Here is a 21,359-nt window from a genome sequence, read left to right on the forward strand (position 1 = left end):
GAGAGAGAGAGAGAGAGAGAGAGAGAGAGAGAGAGAGAGAGAGATCCATGTCTGTAGCCGGCAGAAACGATAATAGAATATGACGACGTTAGATGCATAATAATCAGCAACGCTTCTCGTTCCCGAAACTTTGTAATAAAACGAGCCTGCATTTGTATCTGACATCGTTCGTTGTCCTACCCAACAACCTTCTCTATCTCTCTCTTTTCACTTTTCGTCGTCGCGTTACACGACTACCTATAGTAGCTCTCTACCGAATAGTGATTCGAGACGGTCGGTGGTGGCAAGTAAAGTCTCCTTCGTAGTCCTCGGGTATTCGTTCAACGGATTACGCCAGTCGATACGACCAGCTTGGAAACGAGTTTGCAGTACCCAGCAGTAGCTCGTTCGAAAGCTTTCCTTATTTCTCCTACCAAACTCGTGTCATCCACTTTCGACGTGTAAACTCTAGAAACGTTTGTTATCTTTTAGTCAACGAGAGAGTGAGAGAACGTCATCGGTTAAACTTCAAAACTGTATATACTTGCCAATTAGCATTTCGAAGACAATGGGGTTTGTTAATATACCTTTACGCCCGTATGGAAATTTCCTCGATACAAGCACATACTCGTTAGATCGACGACTTCGAGTAGTCTGTTAAAGGCAATCGTTGATACCTTTGCTCGTTCCAATGCAAGATGCAATGGGTAATTATCTGTACCGAGATTCGATAATAATTTGAATCAATTTCAATTACGAACACTTTGTCGTATTTGGGCATAAAGCAACGCAAAAGCGTACTTCTTCCTAAGCACTACTAAAGAATATTTTTTTATCGACGTAAAATATACTGGTCGAACTTAACTCTCCTTAGTTTGAACGAATATAGCTTAATGGGAATCATAGAGTCGATTATAAAAAGACTAAAATAACGCCATATCAGATCAGTTAAATAATGTTATTTCGCTTTGGAGATAACAGCAAGCTACATCAATTAGCACTTTGGTTCGTTCGCGAGTCGATCGTTTCCAGAAAGAAGAGAATAATCTTCCTTGCTACGCGTCTATAAAATTAGGAACTACCGTGAAGAACAATTTCTATGTTCGAAAAGGTACAACCATTATGCCAGCGATATTGCTGTTGTTTTCGAAGAGCAAATGGGAAGGTAAAGTTGCAAGAGAGCTGAGAGAGAGGGAGAGAGAGAGAGAGAGAGAGAGAGAGAGAGAGAGAGAGAGAGAGAAAGGGCAAGCTCTAGGAGCTTCATCGTTACAAGATTTAACGAGGAAACTGATCTCTCTCAAGCTCTTTATGTAATGTTCGACAGTTTCTTCATCCGTTCGTGCAAGCTTTTTCAAGCTTCAAAACCTATCTCTAGTTAAACCAAACAATAATTCAATATACGAATAAAAATTAATAACTTTGATAAACCTTAAATACTCACTTCGATCATATCGATTTCAAACAAAGGTTTCCTCTTTCTCCTTCTTTTTCTTTCTCTTTTCTCTTCCTACATAATAATTTATTCTTTCTTTCAATTTGAAAATTTCATCGTTCGATCCATTATAATTCTTTCATCGTTGCTGAGACTAAAAAAAAATATCAGTGTCAAGGAATAATAAAATTTTTATTGAACGTTTCAACAATGAAATCCTTGCCTGGAATTTGAGGACACGTGGAATTCTTTAATTAGGAGCCAGTTAGTAGGGGGATGTTCGATAATAAGAAAGAACGCGTGCGCGTGAGCGCGCGAGAGAGAAAGAAAGAGAAATAAAGAGGGAAATAGAAAGAGAAATAGAGAGGATCTGGGATTGTCGGTAAACGAGCTTCGAAGCTTTATTATTCGGAAGAAAACGTCTGAGTTTAAAGGTACCGCGCAACGACCTTTGATCGTTGTTCGGTATGGCATTGGAAAAAGAGAGAAGTTTGAAAAAGAAAAGGTACGTCAATTTGCCTCAAAGGAATGCTTCGGTACGCGTACTAGACGAGTAATGGTTCTCGCTCGTGCTCTCTTTCTACTTTTGCATTCACGTCAAATAAGTCGTATTTCTGCGACAGCTCGACGAGAAAAACAGAATCGCACCGAGAGATTTCTCTTTGTTCTATCGAACACCGACTTGCCAACGCGGAAGTAATTAAGCGAGTCGTGATTTTTTTGCATTTGTGAATACTCCGAGAACAACCGATCGTTCTCCTATATAAACTTTATATACCGACTATTGGATAGAACGCATGCGTTTGCTTGTCTACCTTTAACGCTAAAGAGTCTTTTTTACATAAACAAGAATACTTTGCTTTTCCAATGGTAGTATCGCAAATGTTACCTTTATCGTTTCATTTTTAAATCGAAAAATATGTGAAACGTGTACATACATACATACATACATACATACATACATACATGTGTGTGTGTGTATATATATATATTGTATATTTGAACCTATCAAGAACGAAACGATTTTTCAAAGTAGAATTAACTCTATTCAATTTCTTTTCGATCACAACTTGCTTCTATTTTCAAAAATAAATCCATTATCCCGTATAAATCCCTTGATGTGTTGGAAACACGTCAGGAAACTTTTTGATACGAAACTATCTATCTTTTGTAAAATAAGAAATAAAAGAAGAAAACGACTTTAGGATCTATTGCAAGAATGAAAAAAAAAGCAAGGAAAGAATTCGAAACGATCGTAACCCACTTAGGTTGATCAGAAAATCGTGGAAAACAAAAGATATGTGATAAAAACGGTGAAATCCAAGAGAATATACCTATTATATCGACATATCAATAAAAGCCGAAAGAGAGATAGAGAGAGAGAGAGAGAGAGAGCACCTACGAGAAAATCTCTGAACGTTCTCGCGACGTAAATTGAATTTATCGTCTGACTCATTATCCATTCATGTTTGTCGGCAATGCCGAAAACTCGCTTTACGTTACTCTTCGCCCTCTTGTCTCGTCCTGTCGTCTCGCTTGCTAATCGCGAATTCATTTCGCGAGAAATATAATTTACACGACAATCTGTCGTACTCGACCGTTCGACTTGTCAATTCGAACGATTTTCATCCCTTTACAATAACGAATTCATCGTTCTCTTTATTATTTATTATCGTAAAATTAAACACACAACAACCAAATTAAATGATTGAACTAATCGTTAAGTTCATTTTAATTTAGAAATTACTCGTATAATTTCAAGCTTTTCAAGAGTGCCATGATATTTATTTAAAGAAGAAAGAGAGAAAAAGAGAAAGAAGGAAAGGGAGAGAAAGAAGGAGATAAAAATTGAAAAGCTTAGCTGGTACTTTTATAATACCGGGTTAGGCATTAACACATACATAGCTATATACGTGTATGGTTATCTCATATATGTATATATAGAGGGTCTCATTTATCTCGAAAAATTGGAATATCTCGCGAGAGACTGAAACAAAAATACTCTTTTTATAGATTTGTTTGGTATGAAGGGGCACATCATATAGTGCCAATTTCTTTTACAGATCAAATGATGGAGGAAACGTCAAAGTCGAAACTACTTTTTTAAATGAAACTATATTTTTCTTTCCATAATTGAATAACATTTGCGAAGAATTCAATGATGTGCCATATGAGGTTATTTATTATTGTAAAATATTATAAATTATACTATAAATTTGTAAGTTCCTAAAGAATATAATTCCATATCGCAGATTACCGGCTCTTAGATTGCATGTTGTAAACAAAAGCTGAATTTATTATGAAATAAATTTCGTTTACTTAAGCTAGTAATTTCAAAAGCATAAAGAAGAGAGATAAGAAGTTACGTCCTTTGTTCAGAGCAGTATTATATTGCATTATGTTGTATTATACTGCATTGCATTGTATTATATTGCATTATACTGTATTACATTATATTATATTGTATTATAACGCAATTTATATGATTAAGTACGTAATTGTATAGTTATCAAAGAAAATGTACTTATTATGTATTATTAATAAAAATAAAAATAAAAATGTTTAAGCTGAAAAGAAATCCGAAGAATTTTCTATTAAATTCTATCATTATTCTTCTTATCCGAGAAATCAGTCCTTATATTATCAAAAAAGTGAAAATTTTTCTCTCAAATTAAGTTTTGTATATTACCATTTTGTATGCTAAAGGAGATGGTATAATTTTGCGTGCCACCTTCTTTCGGATCATGTAATCCTGATACAGAATTCGATTTGCGGGGAAAAATTTTCATTTCGTTCACAATTTGAAATTTTTCACAGGAGAACAACTTACCTAGAAGTGGCACGATTTTACGTGCCTCCTCTTCTCGCTTCATGTGATCCTGATACAAAATTCGATTCGTGGGAAAAATTTTCCTTTCGTCCACAATTTGAAATTCTTAAAAGAAGAATATAACTTACCTGGAAGTGGTATGATTTTGCGTATCACCTCTTCTTGTTTCATGCGATCGTGACACAAAATTAGATTTGCGGGAAAATGTTTCGCTTTGTTCAGAATTTAAAATAGAAAATCCAATTTTTTAGATATGGAGAATCATGGTAGGATTTAATGAAGAATATATCGAATTTCTTTCCACCTTAAAATTTTTTATTTTTATTTTTATCAATAATATAATACATAGTACAATACATAGTTTTTTAATAATTATACAATTATCAATTATTAAATATTTATTCAATTACATAAATAGCGCTATAATACAATATAATGAAATATAATATTTTAAACAAAAAATTATTCTTCTCAAATTATCTGATTAAGTAAGTGAAATTTATTAAGAAGTACCTTTGTTTATAACATGCAGCGAAAACCAGTGATACAGAATTTATACCTTTTAGGAACTCGTAGGTTTATAACAGTATTTATAACAGTCATTTATAACAGTATTTTATAGTAATAAATGACCTCATATGCCACGTCATTGAATTCGTCTCCACAAATGCTATCGAACTATGAAAAGGAAGATATGTAGTTCAGTTCAAAAAAATGAATTTGGCTTTGAAATTTTCTTCGCCATTTGATCTGCAAAAAAATTGGCATCATAGGAAGTGCCTCTTCGTATAAATTTTTTTGGTAAGCTGAGTACCTCACGAGATATTCCAATTTTTCGAGATAAACAGAACATGCTATACGTGTAATTTTATATGTATTTCTCTCTCTCGCTCTCGTTGAAAAGTCAACGACGAGAAACGGAGGAAAAAACGCGAGGTGCACTATTTCGAATGGCGGTGAGGACGGCTGGAAGAAGGGAAAATAGGAAAAGAGACTGGAATATTTAACCATGACCGGATGATAGCGGCCTCATTTGGTAAAACATTCGGCAAAGTTAAGCGCCTTTCGCTGGAACGTTCTGCACACTCCGGCTTTCGAAGATAAGAATTATCGGAAGTTTCTCTTTTCCTCTCTTTCTTTCGCCCTCGTTGGCTTGGCTTGCCAATTGGTTATGCAGTTAAGGAAAGTAGTTCCGATTTCTTGACGCAAACTCACACCGCCTTTTTGCCACGTTCGCTTTAGCCTTTCCCTACGAATTTCATTTCTACGCTCGGAATTGTCCTGATAAACGTACGGATTCGTTTTAACGAGCGTTTTATGAAGCCATAGTTGAAACTCGGCTTATCTGACTCGAGAACAGTTTTTTAAAAATTAGAGCGAAGATAATGATAGCTGTATCGCCTCTTCCCGATGACGATTGTTTACCATTACAAAGCTTCGACGCTCTTAACTCGTTCTTCCTAATAATTATTATCGATGAAAAGATAAATATATTTTATTAATTATAAATCCGTTGGTACACCTTCGATTTTCGAATGTAAACTATTACACGTTTAATTGTTAAGTAAAAGAGCTTTTAACATCATTGTACTCAACAACTAATTTATCGATCGACAAATGGCGTGTTAATAATTCATCGACTATTAAACAGTCAGCGATAGATTTTCCGTGATACTCGATTCGTATCGTCTCTACATTATTTAGGACATAATTGTATTATAACTCGTTCAGATTTATTGGCCGAATTAACTTTTAGTACGTACGAGTGTCATCGTCGAATCGTATCATTCAAGAGATAAATGTGTTTACCGAATTAACAATAATGAAAAGAATCGTTTCGTGAGTAGGGACGGTAATTCACGTACAACATGTCTGCTCGTAAAAACATCTCCCATCTCTTCGTCAACCTTGTCGTTCTTGTATAGCGTGTAAACATGCTCCTCTTTCCTATGTCCACACAAGTACTCGCGATAATCGAGCTGACCTTTGAGGATATGGCCCTTCAAGTGTATACGCTTACACATTCTCTCCCTTCCTCTCTCTCTCTCTCTCTCTCTCTCTCTCTCTCTCTCTCTCTCGCTCTCTGAAATTTCGTGTGTACGACGTGTTTGGTTAGGTTACACGAAGGATAAGGGGGCCGGATGGAGGCGCGCGTTTTGCGGTCTCACCGCAGCGCGTAGCGTAGAGTCAGCCGAACGTTACTTACTCCGGAATTATGTTTGCCCAATGATGTCAGCTGAAAATCATTTCTACCGTGCTATGTACGTTCCTCTTACACTATCTCTCCTTTTCTCTCTACCTCCTCTACGAGACTTGGTATATGATTAAAAGTTATTTCTAAATTAAACTTTCTTCCGTTGAATATAAATAAAAGGTCTCTTTATATTTTTGTGAAATTTATTTCCTCGTTTTCTAGTTTTTTTAGTTGCCCAATAAAACGACAATAGAGTTAAGGGCTTTCAATTAATTAACGTAAGTGACGAAAGCGAAGGTAAATAGTCTAGGTGAGGTCGAGTAAATGGTTCTCTCGAGACAATCTAGATTTTCGTCGTTCCATTATGGAAAAAGACGGATCGGCGATGAACAAAAACGAGTTTCGTGTATGCATACAGCGATAGAAAAAGGTACATTCAGAAGCTGTCCATTCTTCTTCTGATCAACGTTAAAACGTCAAACGTCCTCCTTCCTTCGGGAAGAAATGTCTGAACTGTAAATCGAGCTAGAAGCATGACAATTCGTTGATAGCGAACTTAGAAACCCGTGTCATTCATCGAACGAGATGCAAAGTTGATGGTAAATACGAATTCATTTGAAGTCAAACACGATAAGAGATCTATCTGTCTTTGGCGAGTATCAAGAAAAGAAAAAATTAGGTCAACGCTTGAGATCCTTAACTTTCAAAAATACCGTTTTACTTGGTATTTACCGCGTGAGGATCATAATCGATGATAGCCATAAAAGAGAAAAAGATGGGAAAGAGGGAAGAGAGGACGATTTAATGAGGGAGATTGCATGGAAAGCGGATTTAAATGGACCAGCGTGTATATAGGTATACGTATTGTGTACAGGGTGTTCAAGATATTTTCACTCAAAATTTTCTAGCGTCCTCTACGAGGATAAAGAAACGATATAACGTATGCGTTCAACGATCTATCTTTACGATGATATTTATTGGAGAGATATAATAAAAGTCATCGTTAAAAAAAGACGGTGAACGATTAGTCATTTAAGATATGCTCGAATGGCCAAACGATCTCGTCGTTCTTACGAGTGGAAGGGATCTTCGCTCCTTTATCTTTAAAACTGTAAGTAAGAAATTTTAATCGGTAAAATCTGTATCACCCTTTATATACATATACCATACCTATACCTTCTCTGTCATTTATTTTTCTCGTGGGATACTCGCCACGGAAAAGGATATTCCGCTGACAGAATGGCTCAACCGTTCTGATCACTTGAGCGCATCCATTATCCACCTTAGTGGTATCTCCGCGAGGACGGTACACAATCGCGTTTCAAAGGGACGAAATTAATAACTGTTTGCAGAAACTCTCAAGCGCTCCTGTCGTCCTTGCACTTTATTAATTTGCCGGCCCGTACCGTTCGCGTTCTCCTACGCGAAGAAGAGTATTTCCACGTTATCGCGCTTCCTACGACACGTTATTTCATAATGAAATGAGAATCCGGTAAAACATCGTCTACGCCAACGGTAACGTCCTCCTCTTCTCGTAATAGTCGTGCTTCGGTCATTTGCGTCGGTTTTAAGGATCTCGCGCGCATTCGCACACACGTTCGTCGCAATGACGAAGAGAATTTTCAAACGTTCGAGATAACGTCAGCCGGTATTAATTACCCTCGCCATTATTCCATTTTCCATGTCTGACGCGTTACATAAGTATGAAAACGAGTTCTCTGTATAGTTCTCTATATCGATATACATGTAAACTAATTTTAAACTTCCCTCTATGGAACAAAATTCTATAGATCTCTCTTTCTCTCTCTCGTTTGCTTTCAGACGTCAATATGGTAGCCGAGCCGAAACCTCATCAGACCGGCCGAAAGCGTCAGAATGTTACCAAAACTGGGAACGATTGGTAAGTTTGACCGATCTTCATTTTTAATCATACTCGCTCGTTGAGAAATATTTTGACAACGCCAAGAGAAATTCTGAGGGATCGACGTGATACGATTTTCAAGGAGAATCGTTTGCCAAAAGAAAAACTAAACGGAGAGAAAACGGAGAGAAAGGACACGATAGAGTCGCTTCGCTATACACGTTGCCATCTAGTCAGTAGGATCACGTGGATCCACAGCTTTGCGTCACGAAATCGAGAACTTTGTCACAGCCAGCGCATAAATCCTCTTCTCGCCTTTCGCGCGCGCGCGCGCTAGAGAGAGAGAGAGAGGAAGAGAGGGAGGGAGAAAAAAGTGGCCTTATCCGAGAATAAACCCACTCTCTTTCTTTCTTTTTGGTAACGAGAGCAGAACAGATCGTTGCGAAACAAACGCTAAACTCTCGGCTCGTTCGCGTCTCTCACGTCGTTAAGCTCTTCCACTTTCGACCGAAAGCCTCTCGCTACCAACCGAAGACGTGTTTTACTGGAAATACGTGACCGTGAATGTAGGAGAGAACAAAACGACGTGTACGCTCGACGAAAGGCTCCCTTTATATGATACTACTCTGATTCTGATATCCGAGGCAAAGATTATATTTTCCCTTTCGAAATGATTTTTCAACATTTTTTATACATATCGATAAGAAACGATCGAATAAGCTTCCTACGAATTAGCTCCATGAGTTTGCTTCATAAATTATCTTCCCGAATGATCATTGTTTTCTTTTTCCCTCTCTCTTTCTCTCTTGTACGTACGCAAATAATGTGCACACACGTGCATCGATGAATGCAGTCTTTTAAGCCGATCCTGATTCATCGATGTTTATTATTGATACGTCGGATAACGATAATGTTGACTCCGCGAAGCGTATTGACGCATTCCTCTACATAAATTTAATCCTTGGGAGATTAAACGGAGAACATTGTCATGCAGCCTGCTGTACTTTCCGTACCTCCGGAAAAGGACGCGAACCTTTCTTTACGCTAACACGTATAACGTTTCATATAATCCTGTTGACTTATTGACTAATTAATACGAGTTACTTGAAACGAAAAACGTAGAGCAACACGCGTCCCAAAGGGTTGAGAAGTCACAGTGAAACGTTGCAAGCAGTTAACACGTTGGTGACCTCTAATCAAAGCTTTATGAATTTACTACGCGACCGTAAAGTGGATCATCAAAATTACGAGGCTAAATCCCAGACGTTCTCGCGATATTAACGACTAAACAACTAAACTACGAGAGAATTAACTAAGGAATATGCAATATATTTACCGAGGGGAGTTAGAATACGAGGATCTACTTTTCTTCGGTCGTTTCATCTTCTGAATTCGATCTATTTTATCTTTGTTATCTGTTAGGAAAATCATTGTTCCTCCCTAGAAAATTTTCTTACTTTTCTTATTTTTTATCGATGCGCCCTAAATCGGAGTTCGCTCGTTCGCAACAGCGTTCGATATCCAGCTTTCTCCCTCTCTATCTCTATTACACCATAAGATCGAGGAAATAAGGTGATCCTCCTCGTCTCCCCGCACGTCCATGTATTCCGAGCGATTCGCAAAAGCACCGGCCAGCTTTATACCGTCGCGTCATTTAATACCGAGGCATCTCGGGACACACAACCGCCGTTTGAATTGTCTTCTGCTCGGTACGAGAACGAGGAAAGCACTTGACGGTAAAATCGCCACACGGGCTATTGTGTTCGTCATTGCCGTGTGCGAAGATAGAGTGAGGGAGAGAGAGAACAAGCATATGCAAGGAAGCTTAGAAGACCCATACTGGTATATGGCTCGCAATCCACGTATACACGTGTGTATGTACAATACAATACGTATTGAATATCCACGCGATCTCGACGCGCTTGCGCGTGTGTTTGATAGTCGAACACGTAGGTATCTAGGAAATAACTGCACGTCCGAGGCATCATGAAATTCGTAGCTAGCCCGGAGCTTCGAGTGGTACGTGGGTGAAAAAGGGATGGACCTACCGGAGAAAAGGAAGAAGGATGAAGGAAGAAAGATCGAATAAAACTTTTGCACTCCCTCGTGGTATTCGTCCTGAAAATACTCCATCCTTCGACGTTAAAGCGAGACCAAGCGGGATACGCGTTCGTTTCGTACCGTTAAACGACGTTCCATCTCGCCTATCCTTGCTTTTATTCGAAACGGCACACGTTCTATCAAATACTTTCCTTTTCTACTTTCAAACTTGGTGTTCGTCGATACATCGAGTTATATCACTTGGACGCGTTCACTTACTATCGTATTAGAAAACGAATTTCATGGAAATTTACGATAATCGAGAAACTTATCGTAACTCCGACAGCAACGTGGATCGTTCGTCGCAAATTAATTAATTATGAAAGAAATTTTAAGAATTTCCCTTGGAAAGTATCAACTCGATGCACATAGAATCGTAACGAGATAGAAGCCATTTCTAACGTGAATATATCTGCCATCCTAGATTTTACGATAATATGCATTTCTTTGAATACACTCTCTCGCTCGTAAACGGTCGGAGGCGGCGCGATAGCGAACCATTTCGTCTTACTCGACTCGTCTGCTTACTACTTGCAGTAGTAAAACCGACGATACGCGCGGAGCCAGTGATGTAGCTCGATATCGAGCAGATCCGATGTCTCCTTGTTTCCTACTCTTTCGTCATTTACGCGCTTCTTTTTTTTACTCGTTATTCTTTTCTTTCTTTCCTTTTTATCTTTCTTTTCTTTTTCTCCTTTCTCTTTCCTTTTTCTTTTTTTTTTTTTTTTTACTATTAACAAACAATAATATCGAAGGAATTTTTCATCGAATGGACAAAAATAAAGTAAAGAAGCAAAGTTGACATTTTCTTTCTTTTTCCGAATATAAAAAAAGAGAGAGACGGAAAGAGACAAACTAGGAGGCGGAAAACATATCTTCCAGCGGCTGATGCATTATCCGTAAGATGTCTGCGACAGATAGCATCGTGGGAAACGTCGATACCCTTTTTGCGAGCAAGTTCTTCACACCTTTTTTACTCTTTCAATTCTCTCTCTCTCTCTCTCTTTCCCTCTCTCCCCCTCTCTTCCTTTCCTTCTTTTCTCTTCGGCTCTCCGTACTCGTCATCCTACCTCATCCTCCTCCTCCTATTCCCATTTCGTCATCCTCGTCTTCTCTTCGACTGCCTATCAGCCTTCCCGCCCGCTGAGAAAGCAGTTTCGCAACGATTTTCAGAACTACGGCCGCTCAAAGCTTCCTACCTTTCATCCAGTCTTCCAGGTGATTTTCGTCGTTGTAATTTTCTACGGTTGGTCCGACGAGCGCGAAGTATTTCTACGGTAAAAAGAAGAAGGTGGTTCCACTTTTTACGGAAGAAAGTAATTTGAAAAGCCGAAGAACGACAATGTTTCGTTTCGAAAGCTGGTCCTAGTAAAATATGATCGATTAACGTATAAACATATATTGATTCGAAGAACGAATAACCATCAATCTCGATTTCATTTCTCTCGTTCGCTCGGTCGTTACTCGTCGATGAAGATTGTAAAATAAAGGGAAATTTCCTTGACCGTGCAAGCAACTAGATATAGGCACGTATATATTTTCATTTCAACCTCGAGCGAACGCAAATACCAACAGACGCGTTTTATCTGGCAAACTCGATTCCAGTCGAAGATGCAAATGCCGTTCGCCGCTTTACGGCAAATAAATTTGCATATTAAGCGCAATATTTTAATGCGTATGCGTGTCCGCAGCATAACGGATGGGGAACATTTAAAAATTATACTTGCAAAGAGGATAGGTAGTTTGGGGAGGGGGAGAGAGAGAGAAAGAGAAAGAGAGAGAGAGAGAGAGAGAGGGTGAGGCGTGGACATAATTAACGTCACTGGCACGCACCATTATCCAGCTGGCACTCTGTTGCGCACGGTCCTTGCCGAATCTACTGGCCGATTCAAAAGTTCTCTCTTTAAAAGCACCTCGGTGTCGGAGATATTAAAAACGTAGATGCGTACGAATGACCGGACGAATGAATTTCTTTCGTTCGATTCAACATTAATCGATCAGTCTCGAAAATGAGAAAGAATGAGATACCGGAGGAGTGCATGTATATTGGCACTTTGGGACGATCAACAAAACGATCGGTTGCCAGTATAATAGCCAAGGGATTAATATTTCAGGTGGGTCAGAAACGATCCTACCGTTCATCGGCGGTCGTGCCTAGGGGACTCGATAATCTCCACTAATGCTCTTGACCTAGAACTAACGAAGGTAGGCGCGAGTAATATGGCCAATGGTATAGGTATTTTAGTACGGTCGGCTTTCTCCCTCGAGACAAAACTAATGCCTTAACCGGACCACTTTCCTTTCCGGTAGGCGAGCACATCCACCTCTCCCCTTTCTCCGTTCTCTTTTACGGTACTCGTCTTCTTCCCGTCAGTGCTGAAAACACTCTGATACGATGTAAACCGGCGTATCGCGTTTTCCTCTTCGTCCTCCGCATCTACTCCACTGTTACTCTTTATCTCTCATCTTATTTCGCTGTACAACGGGGAAGCTGTTAAACGACGCGCACAAAAAGCTATTCGTGCTTTGGAAGATTCAAAAGGAAGGAACGTGAACGCGAAGAAAGAATTCGCGAGGAAGGCGAAGAGCAAGCTTAATTGCTCTTCGTGAACAACCTTCCTCGTTCTTATCCACTAAACGATTCTGTTCTCGCGTTCCTACGCTCGCTGACTTTTTCTTTCGACTGTTCGAGATGGAAAAGTGGATCGTAAAAGATGTTAACAAGAGCACGGATATGATCTTAATTGCTCCTTATCGTGAATACTTTATGATCCTGATTTAAACAAGACAAATTGAGACTCTCCAAATAAACATGGTAATCATTAACAATAACAATGAATTCGTGCACAAGAGTAGACACGACCCAATCCATTTATTCCATTTACAAGATACACACATACGTTGAAAGTTACGTTAGATTAATTTATATGAACAGCGGATAAGAATAATTAACGGCCACAGATAGTTGCCTCGAAAGCAGAGCGTATCGATTTGGGAAAGGTGTTTGGAACACCTCCAGTATCAATGCTAACTAATATTCCTCCCCTCTTATCGTATCCTCCTTGGAGCAGGTCAGACTATAAAAGGCTACAGTCGCTTGCTCGTTGAATGGCTTAAGGTAAAGAGAGAGAAAGAGAGAGAGAGAGAGAGAGAGAGAGAGAGAGAGAGAGAGAGAGAGAGAGAGAGAGAGAGAGAGAGAGAGAGAAGTATATTAATATTCCAATCGTATTTCGAAACTTGCCACTATGTTTCCTTCTCTTTCCTGGAAACAAAATCCCTTAATTGGTTTACTTTCTCCTAAGCAAGAATCGATACTTAAGTGGTAATCGTGTCTACCCAATGACGAGAGTATTACGTATACATACATACATACATACATACATATATATATATATATATATATATATATATATATATATATATATAGTATTTTTTCTTCTCTTTTTCTTTTCGACTGCGTCAATTGATTGTTGGATGCTTATAGATATTAGTGTGATGAGACGAAACTCGATAGTAAATGCAATTCCATTTAAAATAAATCGATCAAAGTGGATCACCCTGTATATTTAAGTTCATCCTGTGACATGCTTCCTATCGGTTCCGATGCGGTATAAATAGATGGTTACAAACTAAATCTCAAACTATCGATCATCGTGAAGTTAAATGATGAATCCTTTTTCTAGAAGGATTGCCAAGATATTTTGAAGTTTGACTAGACATTTTTGTAACAACCTGTACAACCTACTAACTCTTCTGTTACTCTCTCTCCCTCTCTCTTTCTCCCTTCCTCCCTCCCTCTCTCTCTCTCTCTCTCTCTCTCTCTTTCTCTTTCTCTTTCTCTTTCTCTTTTTCTCTTTACACTCAGTTATACTTTCATCCTAACGCATACACTCGCATAGCAGACATAAATATTAATAAGCAAGCGGTGAAATTCACGCTTATCGTGCCACCGTGAAGATTTACATGAGATAACACGACTTTCCTTTTGAGAAGCGAGTGTGTAAGTTCACGAGCGTGTACACGTAGAGAGTTGCCGGCTAACGTGCGTGTTTCCAGCAGGAAACACGTCAACATTTACATATACCGGCGGATAAGCGAACTAGGAGGATCGTTTAGCAGTCTCAACTTTTCTATCGCCGTTGATATCATGCAAGCTTTATTACCACTCTCTTCCTCCCACTGATTCCTTTCAGATTAGAAACATCGAAATTATACGTTTCGACGTTTCTACACAAGAACGTCCGAGAAAGTTTTCTCGATCGAAGAATATTATCATATTTGATTTATATTAACCGAATTTAAATGTCGTTATAAATGGGACACGTTACAAAACGCTACGATTATAAATATGAAACATTGCTCGAATGAGGAAAGATTAGAAAGAATTTGGATTCTATGCAAAGTTATACGCAGCAAAATAGTATCGAGATTAAATCAAACGCGATATGAAATATACGATCGAATGCGATTAAAATTAGGATATCATAGGGAATGAGAATTTGACTCGATAGGAGAACGCTCGAGGATCGAACGTAGTTATAACGAGATCACGCGCTAACGATACAATTTTAATTAAATGACCATAGCTATCTCGAGGACTAATCGCAAGCACGCACGCGGACACATCTTCGCAATAAGCGAGTAGAAAATTTCATGGCGAGAACGCGTTCTCCTCTTCTCGTGGATTTGCGTATTGCGTTTATAACGAGTCGCGTTAAGCACGGTTAATCGCAAGGTGAGGCGATAATTAAACGAACCGATATACGGTCCGAGTAATATCTAATTTCACGGTAGGAACGGCGAGGAGATATGTATGCGCGTACAGTGACGCGCGCTCACGCGTTCACACACACACACACACACACACATGCACGATCATTCCTTCTCCCTGCTATTCATATCCCGAATACGCGTAGCTCGATAACATTCGGTCCACCACAAACCGCAGCATAACTCGGTAGGCCCCGACTATGTGTTAAACAACATTGATTAGTGACACGCGTACAGTTAATATTACGTTAAATTTAATATCATCACTTTCCTATATCATTTGCTATAGTTTGGTAACGGGATCGCTTAAAAAGCTTCCGTTTTTAATTTTGTATAGTATAATATTTATAACAAGCATGGATAAATGTCAATGAAGAATTCAATGAATGTTATGTCGAAAACTTTTTTAAAAAGGACTAAATGTGTAATTAATTGTTGTTAAAATTGTGATACAATGTGTGTCACGCCCGAATATTTTTGTCAGCCGTTGCAGAGATATAGATTTATTCTCAGAATGTGGGTCTGCAATAAATAATGAAAAGGTGTATTTTCGATATGTAGCTACCTGTAGAAAGATCGTTGGCCTAAATAAATTCTTAGAATTCAACTCGTCGTGTCAATTGCAAACAGATGCGTTTTTAACAGCTGTCGCGTAAAGGTATCTCTGACCTAAATAAATTCTTAGTATTCGGTTCGACATTGAACACACCTCGGAACACTCGTTCGTTCGTTCGAAATTAAAGCCAAAGTATCGATCGGCGATTTATCAAAAGGTGTATCTTTCAAACGAAAGATAGTAGTAGAAAATCCCAACTAAAATCCTTTCAAAGTGAAAAATTTTCTCTACGCCATTATCTATTTATAAATATGTCCATTTTAATCATTTCAAATTCAAGATTTAATTAATCATCTACACAAATAATTCTCCCGAGATTCTGCTTTAATTATTACCAATGGATATTCATCGATGACTTTCACTGCAGTCAACGCGTTAAACAATGTTCATCAGTCGTATATGTACGTATAATTAATGTCAAACATTACATTTTCCATACCATCGCTCTATTTCGTTTATTATTTGGAATCTCTTGTATCGAGAATAAAGGATTAACAACTTTATAACATTACCGTCCATTTATCCGGCATAATTAATTTATTTTCATTACATTATTAATAACGATCGTTGACCAATGTATGGAATCAGGATATTATATGCAACATTTGTGCCCTTTTTAAAATCATTCTAAAAACAAATATCAAATTCTCTTGATATAAGAAATTATTCATCGAGTTTTTTCCTCGAGATAGGAGAATTTGAAAACGTTTAACGAAACGTAGACATCTTCATAGACCATCGAATATCGCTCGAGCAATCACTCGGGCGAAAAGCAATTTAATCGCGTTTTAACAGCATCCTCGGCCAGGGTAGGATAGGGGAACGTTTCGAGGAGGGACTCGCCGTGCCCTCTGCCCGTAAACCTCATGAACAAAGACACGTGTCGATCGTTTCAAGAGCGCGTCCATCGAAGAGGAACGCGGAGGTAGCTAAAGGGAGAGAGAGAGAGAGAAGTCCACATAGATGCTTCGAGCCTCCTCTCAATAATCACATAATTGAACGTTAACGATACCGAAATGTTGATAGAACTCGCTCGACTGGTCTGCAAATATGCTCTTCGGTGTTTCGCTAGGGGCTCGTAGGGAGAGAGACAGAGATCCATAGTTGTCCATGACGAGAGAGAAATAGAAAGCTGTTTGTGCTCGCGTGGCCTGTCTAGTAGAACTCGCAAGGTAGTACCACGCGAACATCCTCGTCTTCTCCGTCTCGTTCAATCGGCAATAAAACCTTGTCCGCGATCACGGCCGGATCCTATATCTATTCCATACCTATTACAAAGATGCTCCATATTTTTAAACTTCCTTTTTCATACTAGACTTTTGCTCTCGTAAAAAATAAACTCCATCCTATATTTCTTTCGTTTCCCATCTCTTCCTTTTCAGGAAAAAGGTCCGAAAGATGCATCGGCGATCGAGAAGAAAATTCGATTTTCCACGTCGTGTTTGTGTTTGCGTTTCATGAACATCTATGGAGGAGAGAGAGAAAGAGAGAGACTCGATTCGATGAGAGTTCCTTCTCAGCTATGAAAAGGAAATACGCGAAGGAGATATAAGCGACATTTTCGTTGGAAATTTGTTGGCTCTAAGGTCGCTTGCAGAAAGAGAGGGACAGAAAAAGGGAGAGAGGCAAAGAGGCATTATATTTAGCTAGCATAGAGATTTCGCGGATAGTACGTCAGTCTGTGAACGCGAACGACGATTAAATCTCGGCTTCCTTCTCGGTTTACTTAATTCCTTTTGATTCTTGATAAGAAGAGAATCGAGCGATTCAGTTTTCGTCGGACGGAGAGACGACGCGTTTCAATAAAGGAATGTCTTTTGTCTCGTCGATGTTATTTTCCGCAGGATGGAGAGAGAATCGCGGTCATCGACCGTGTACGTTTAATTAATATGATAATGGAAGTATCTAAAGTGGTTGACAGTACATATATATACACACATATATAACCGTTTTACCTTGCGCGCTTATATATATAATATATTATAGGTAAAACGGTTGATTTTTCATTATCGACCATTTTTTCATTTTTTCCCAAGTTTAATCAATCCATTATATGTTTGTAGTGTGCGAGTACAAAAATCAACTGGCATATAAAAAATAACACACGGTTTATAATCTTAATCTTTCAAGAACGATTTCTCTTCGATTCGACGGCTCGAGCAATCTCACCAAAGAGTTAATTTTCCGCTTGGCGGTTTCGTTAGTGTGTACACGTGCAACGTGCGAGAAGTAGTTTCTCCTGTGGCAGCCGCGTCAATATTGTCCGACGTACGTCAGTTTCTACGAATTCGCGCGTGGCATCGCCTAGGGATTTCGACTTGGAAACGGTACCGGATTGATGAATACTCAGCGATAATTGCGCTCGTGCTTCTATCTCGCGAAAGCGAAATAGAAGGTGGACGTGGATACTTGGATATGCATGAACTCCGAACTCTCGAAAATTGCATTCTCCTCGATGAAGATCCAACTGTAAAATTTGCAAAAAGAGGAAAAAAGCGAGAACTCGTTTATTATTATCTTTTCGTTATCGATAACGTTCATTTAGGTACCGTCTATAATTACGTAGATAATTGCTGCTACGAGCGTAAGAAACTTTTCAAGTCCCCTGTATTTAGATATTAACGTTCTTTGTTGTAGACGTGTACGATCGTGTTATCTATCATAGAGGCTTGAACAACTTTCTTTCCGATAGATGGTCGATCATAACTAGCAGCAAAGTATGAAACGTTGCCTATTATAGGGATTTAGAAAACGTTTCTTTACGATATATGATCCTTGCGATCGTAACTATCAGCGGAATGTCTACTCCTACTGTAATTACGTAGCAGCATAAATCGTTTTATCCAACGATTCTCGATCGGTTCGAAAAAAACGCACAGTTACGCAAACGCGTTTTATTATGCGTTTCTACCTCCTTCCCCAATACCAAAGAACGATGATTTATCCACGTGACAGAATAAACACGATGGAGTTTGAGAGAACGAAGAAGAGTATTTTGTATCGAGTATCATCGACGCGTGTGTGAGAGAGACGCGCGTCGCGAAAATATTCTAAGTGCGTTTCCGGCGTGTATAAGAGAGAAACGTATATGGCATTCGAAGCAATTTTAGGATATCCAGAGGATTTCTAGCGTTATCTCCGGTTTTCACGCTTCAAACAGGGTACGTGTCGCGAAAGCAAAAGACGTTTAACGAAGTTGGGGGGAGGAGTGAAACAAGTGAGAGAAAGGATGGTATAACTGGCGAATTTCTAACGTCTTGTCTACCGAGATTAGTATTGCTATTCTCCAAATCAAATTGAGAAAGGATGAAAAATCATTTGGAACGATAAAAACCACAGGATATTAATGAGAAGAGAGAGAGAGAGAGAGAGAGAGAGAGAGAGAGAGGGAAAGAGAGAGCAAAAAAGAAGAAAAAAGAACGCGATAAATACTTTTTCAATTAAACGCCCGGTAAGAAGTCCAAAGAGAAAGCAGTCACGATCCTTTGGATTAATCGCTCGCGATCAAGAAGAAAAAGAAGAGGAAACAAAGATGTGAGAGGCTCAAGGTTAGCCCCGAAGGTAACTTCAAAATCCGGATCCCTTCCTAATTAAATTCGAATCCTACTTTTCTCGAGGCAAGAAGGCGAATGCATACACACAGACGCGCACAGTCCAAATAAAGGAACAAAGGATCAATAATGGTACACGCATTTAGTGTAAGACAAGTGTGTCTCGTAAGGTACGGAAAGAAGAGAAAAAGTATGACATAGAAGTAGAAGAAAGAGAGAGAGGAAGAGAGAAAATTGACCTTCTCAGTCAACCTCTCTTCTTTCCGAATCACTACCAATATCACCACAAACTGTTTTCCGAAGGAAACGCGATCAGCAACGAAAAGTTCTTTCCTTCTCCATTTGAGCGTTGCGTGCCCCGCAGGAATCACAGGATATACCGTAACAGGGGAGTAGAAGAGGATAGGACTAGGAGGGCGGTATTCAGACGGGAATGACGATGCCTGGATTAGCCCAGAGGCACGTGCTGTGGACACCATTCTCCACTTCGCTTGAGTGCTCGAAAATCACGTTCGCGCTGAACTCAGCTAGAAAACATCGATTCGCGCATCCTTCTCACTTTCTCTCTCTCTCTCTCTCTTGCACGTAGACAAACGCATATTGTATATAGTATAGGTCTATGTCATGTACAGGGTGAACCGTTCAACTCTTGATCAATCGGAAATTGGTTAAATTCAAAGACATCCCTTTTTCATTAATTTCAAACAATCTTTTATAATTCTGAACTAAAGATTAGTTGGCCATATCATAAATAATTTTTATCTAACAGTTTGATTTTTTTCTTTGGCAAAGAAAAATAAGAAATAGTTTTAAAATGATTAACGCGAATAGTTATTGGATACATTGGATATGCAATAAAACGTCTGATAAATAATGCCTTAAGGTAATGTACTTTTTGGTTAAGATAATATGATGGTAACTTTCCAGGTGAATAAAAGGGATCATAGGTCACCCTGTACATCATATACATGGCACATACCAATGAAAAAGTATAGGTACTTGAGGCGATACCAACGTTCGTCCGTACGACTACGGCCTCTTTCTACTTTCCCGCTCGACGTCGTCCGTCTCTTTTGTTATCAGCGTCCCTTTGTCCCTGTAGTTTGTCGATAATGTGCCAGGATCAAGGGTCGCGTCATTCTCTCTATCACTATGAGTTGCCAGAGAAAATGGCTGAGAGTGTGAAAAGGGTCGCGTTATTTTTTCGCGAAAAAACGAAAACAGATGTTTCGCATTCGGTGCGTATCCTTCAAAAATTCTACGGTTGAAAGCAAAGAGTACTTGACTTTTCAAAGCTTTTCTTTGTGTCTCTTTTAACTCGATACCACGTTCGGTCGCACCCTCGCGAATCATAACCCACGTAATCCGTTGTAAAGTCGAAAACTCGAAACTCCCTATAGATACGGTTTAACTATTTTAACGCTAAAGAACAATACTGCTTCTGGTTCTACTACTTGGATCTACTTTAAAGATAAACTCGAAGAAGGTTGGATTTTGCTTTCATAGATCTTTTTGATTTAAGAGAGACACTTCAAACACGGATGCGTAATATATATTAGATACGATAGAGACAGGATTATTCGCTTTCGATGTTGCAAGAACGCACAGGCCACGTTGTTGTTCGAGTTCTTTTTGTAAAATATTAAAAAATATATAATATGATTCAATTAAGTCGGTTGACATAAAAATGAACATGTAATTACGAGGAGGCGATGGCGCCATTAGGCCGATAACGCCATTTCAATTCGTGCGTTATCGATCGTTCTTCCTGCGTTATTAACGATAACTCGATATACCTGTCTATCGAGAATATCATGAATAAATGAATTTATAGTTAATTTAATAATGAACTATACGGAATAAAAAAATGCTCGAGTTCACCGGTCATACAATTTAGTTTTAAATGGTACGCGTCGTATATTTTTTCCCTTTTCTTTTCTTTTTCTTTTTGCTTTTGAAATAGGCGTGCCTTCGTACACTCCTTTTTAAATTTCATTTGCAGCTAGAAGAAAATCGAAGGAATAGA

The 21,359-nt window shown here is 38.8% G+C and overlaps 1 protein-coding gene across 14 annotated transcripts in view; it reads left to right on the forward strand.

Moving 5' to 3' along the window:
• Positions 1-21,359, forward strand: part of LOC122637012 — a 206,638-nt gene that overhangs the window by 157,330 nt on the left and 27,949 nt on the right. For all 14 annotated transcript variants that reach the window (XM_043828812.1, XM_043828807.1, XM_043828813.1 and 11 more), the window contains one exon: positions 8,257-8,335. In XM_043828812.1, the coding sequence (XP_043684747.1) occupies positions 8,257-8,335 (79 nt within the window). The remainder of the gene's footprint in view (positions 1-8,256; positions 8,336-21,359) is intronic.

The sequence above is a fragment of the Vespula pensylvanica genome, chromosome 24, assembly GCF_014466175.1.
Source record: "Vespula pensylvanica isolate Volc-1 chromosome 24, ASM1446617v1, whole genome shotgun sequence".
In the NCBI taxonomy this organism is placed as follows: Eukaryota; Metazoa; Arthropoda; class Insecta; order Hymenoptera; family Vespidae; genus Vespula; species Vespula pensylvanica.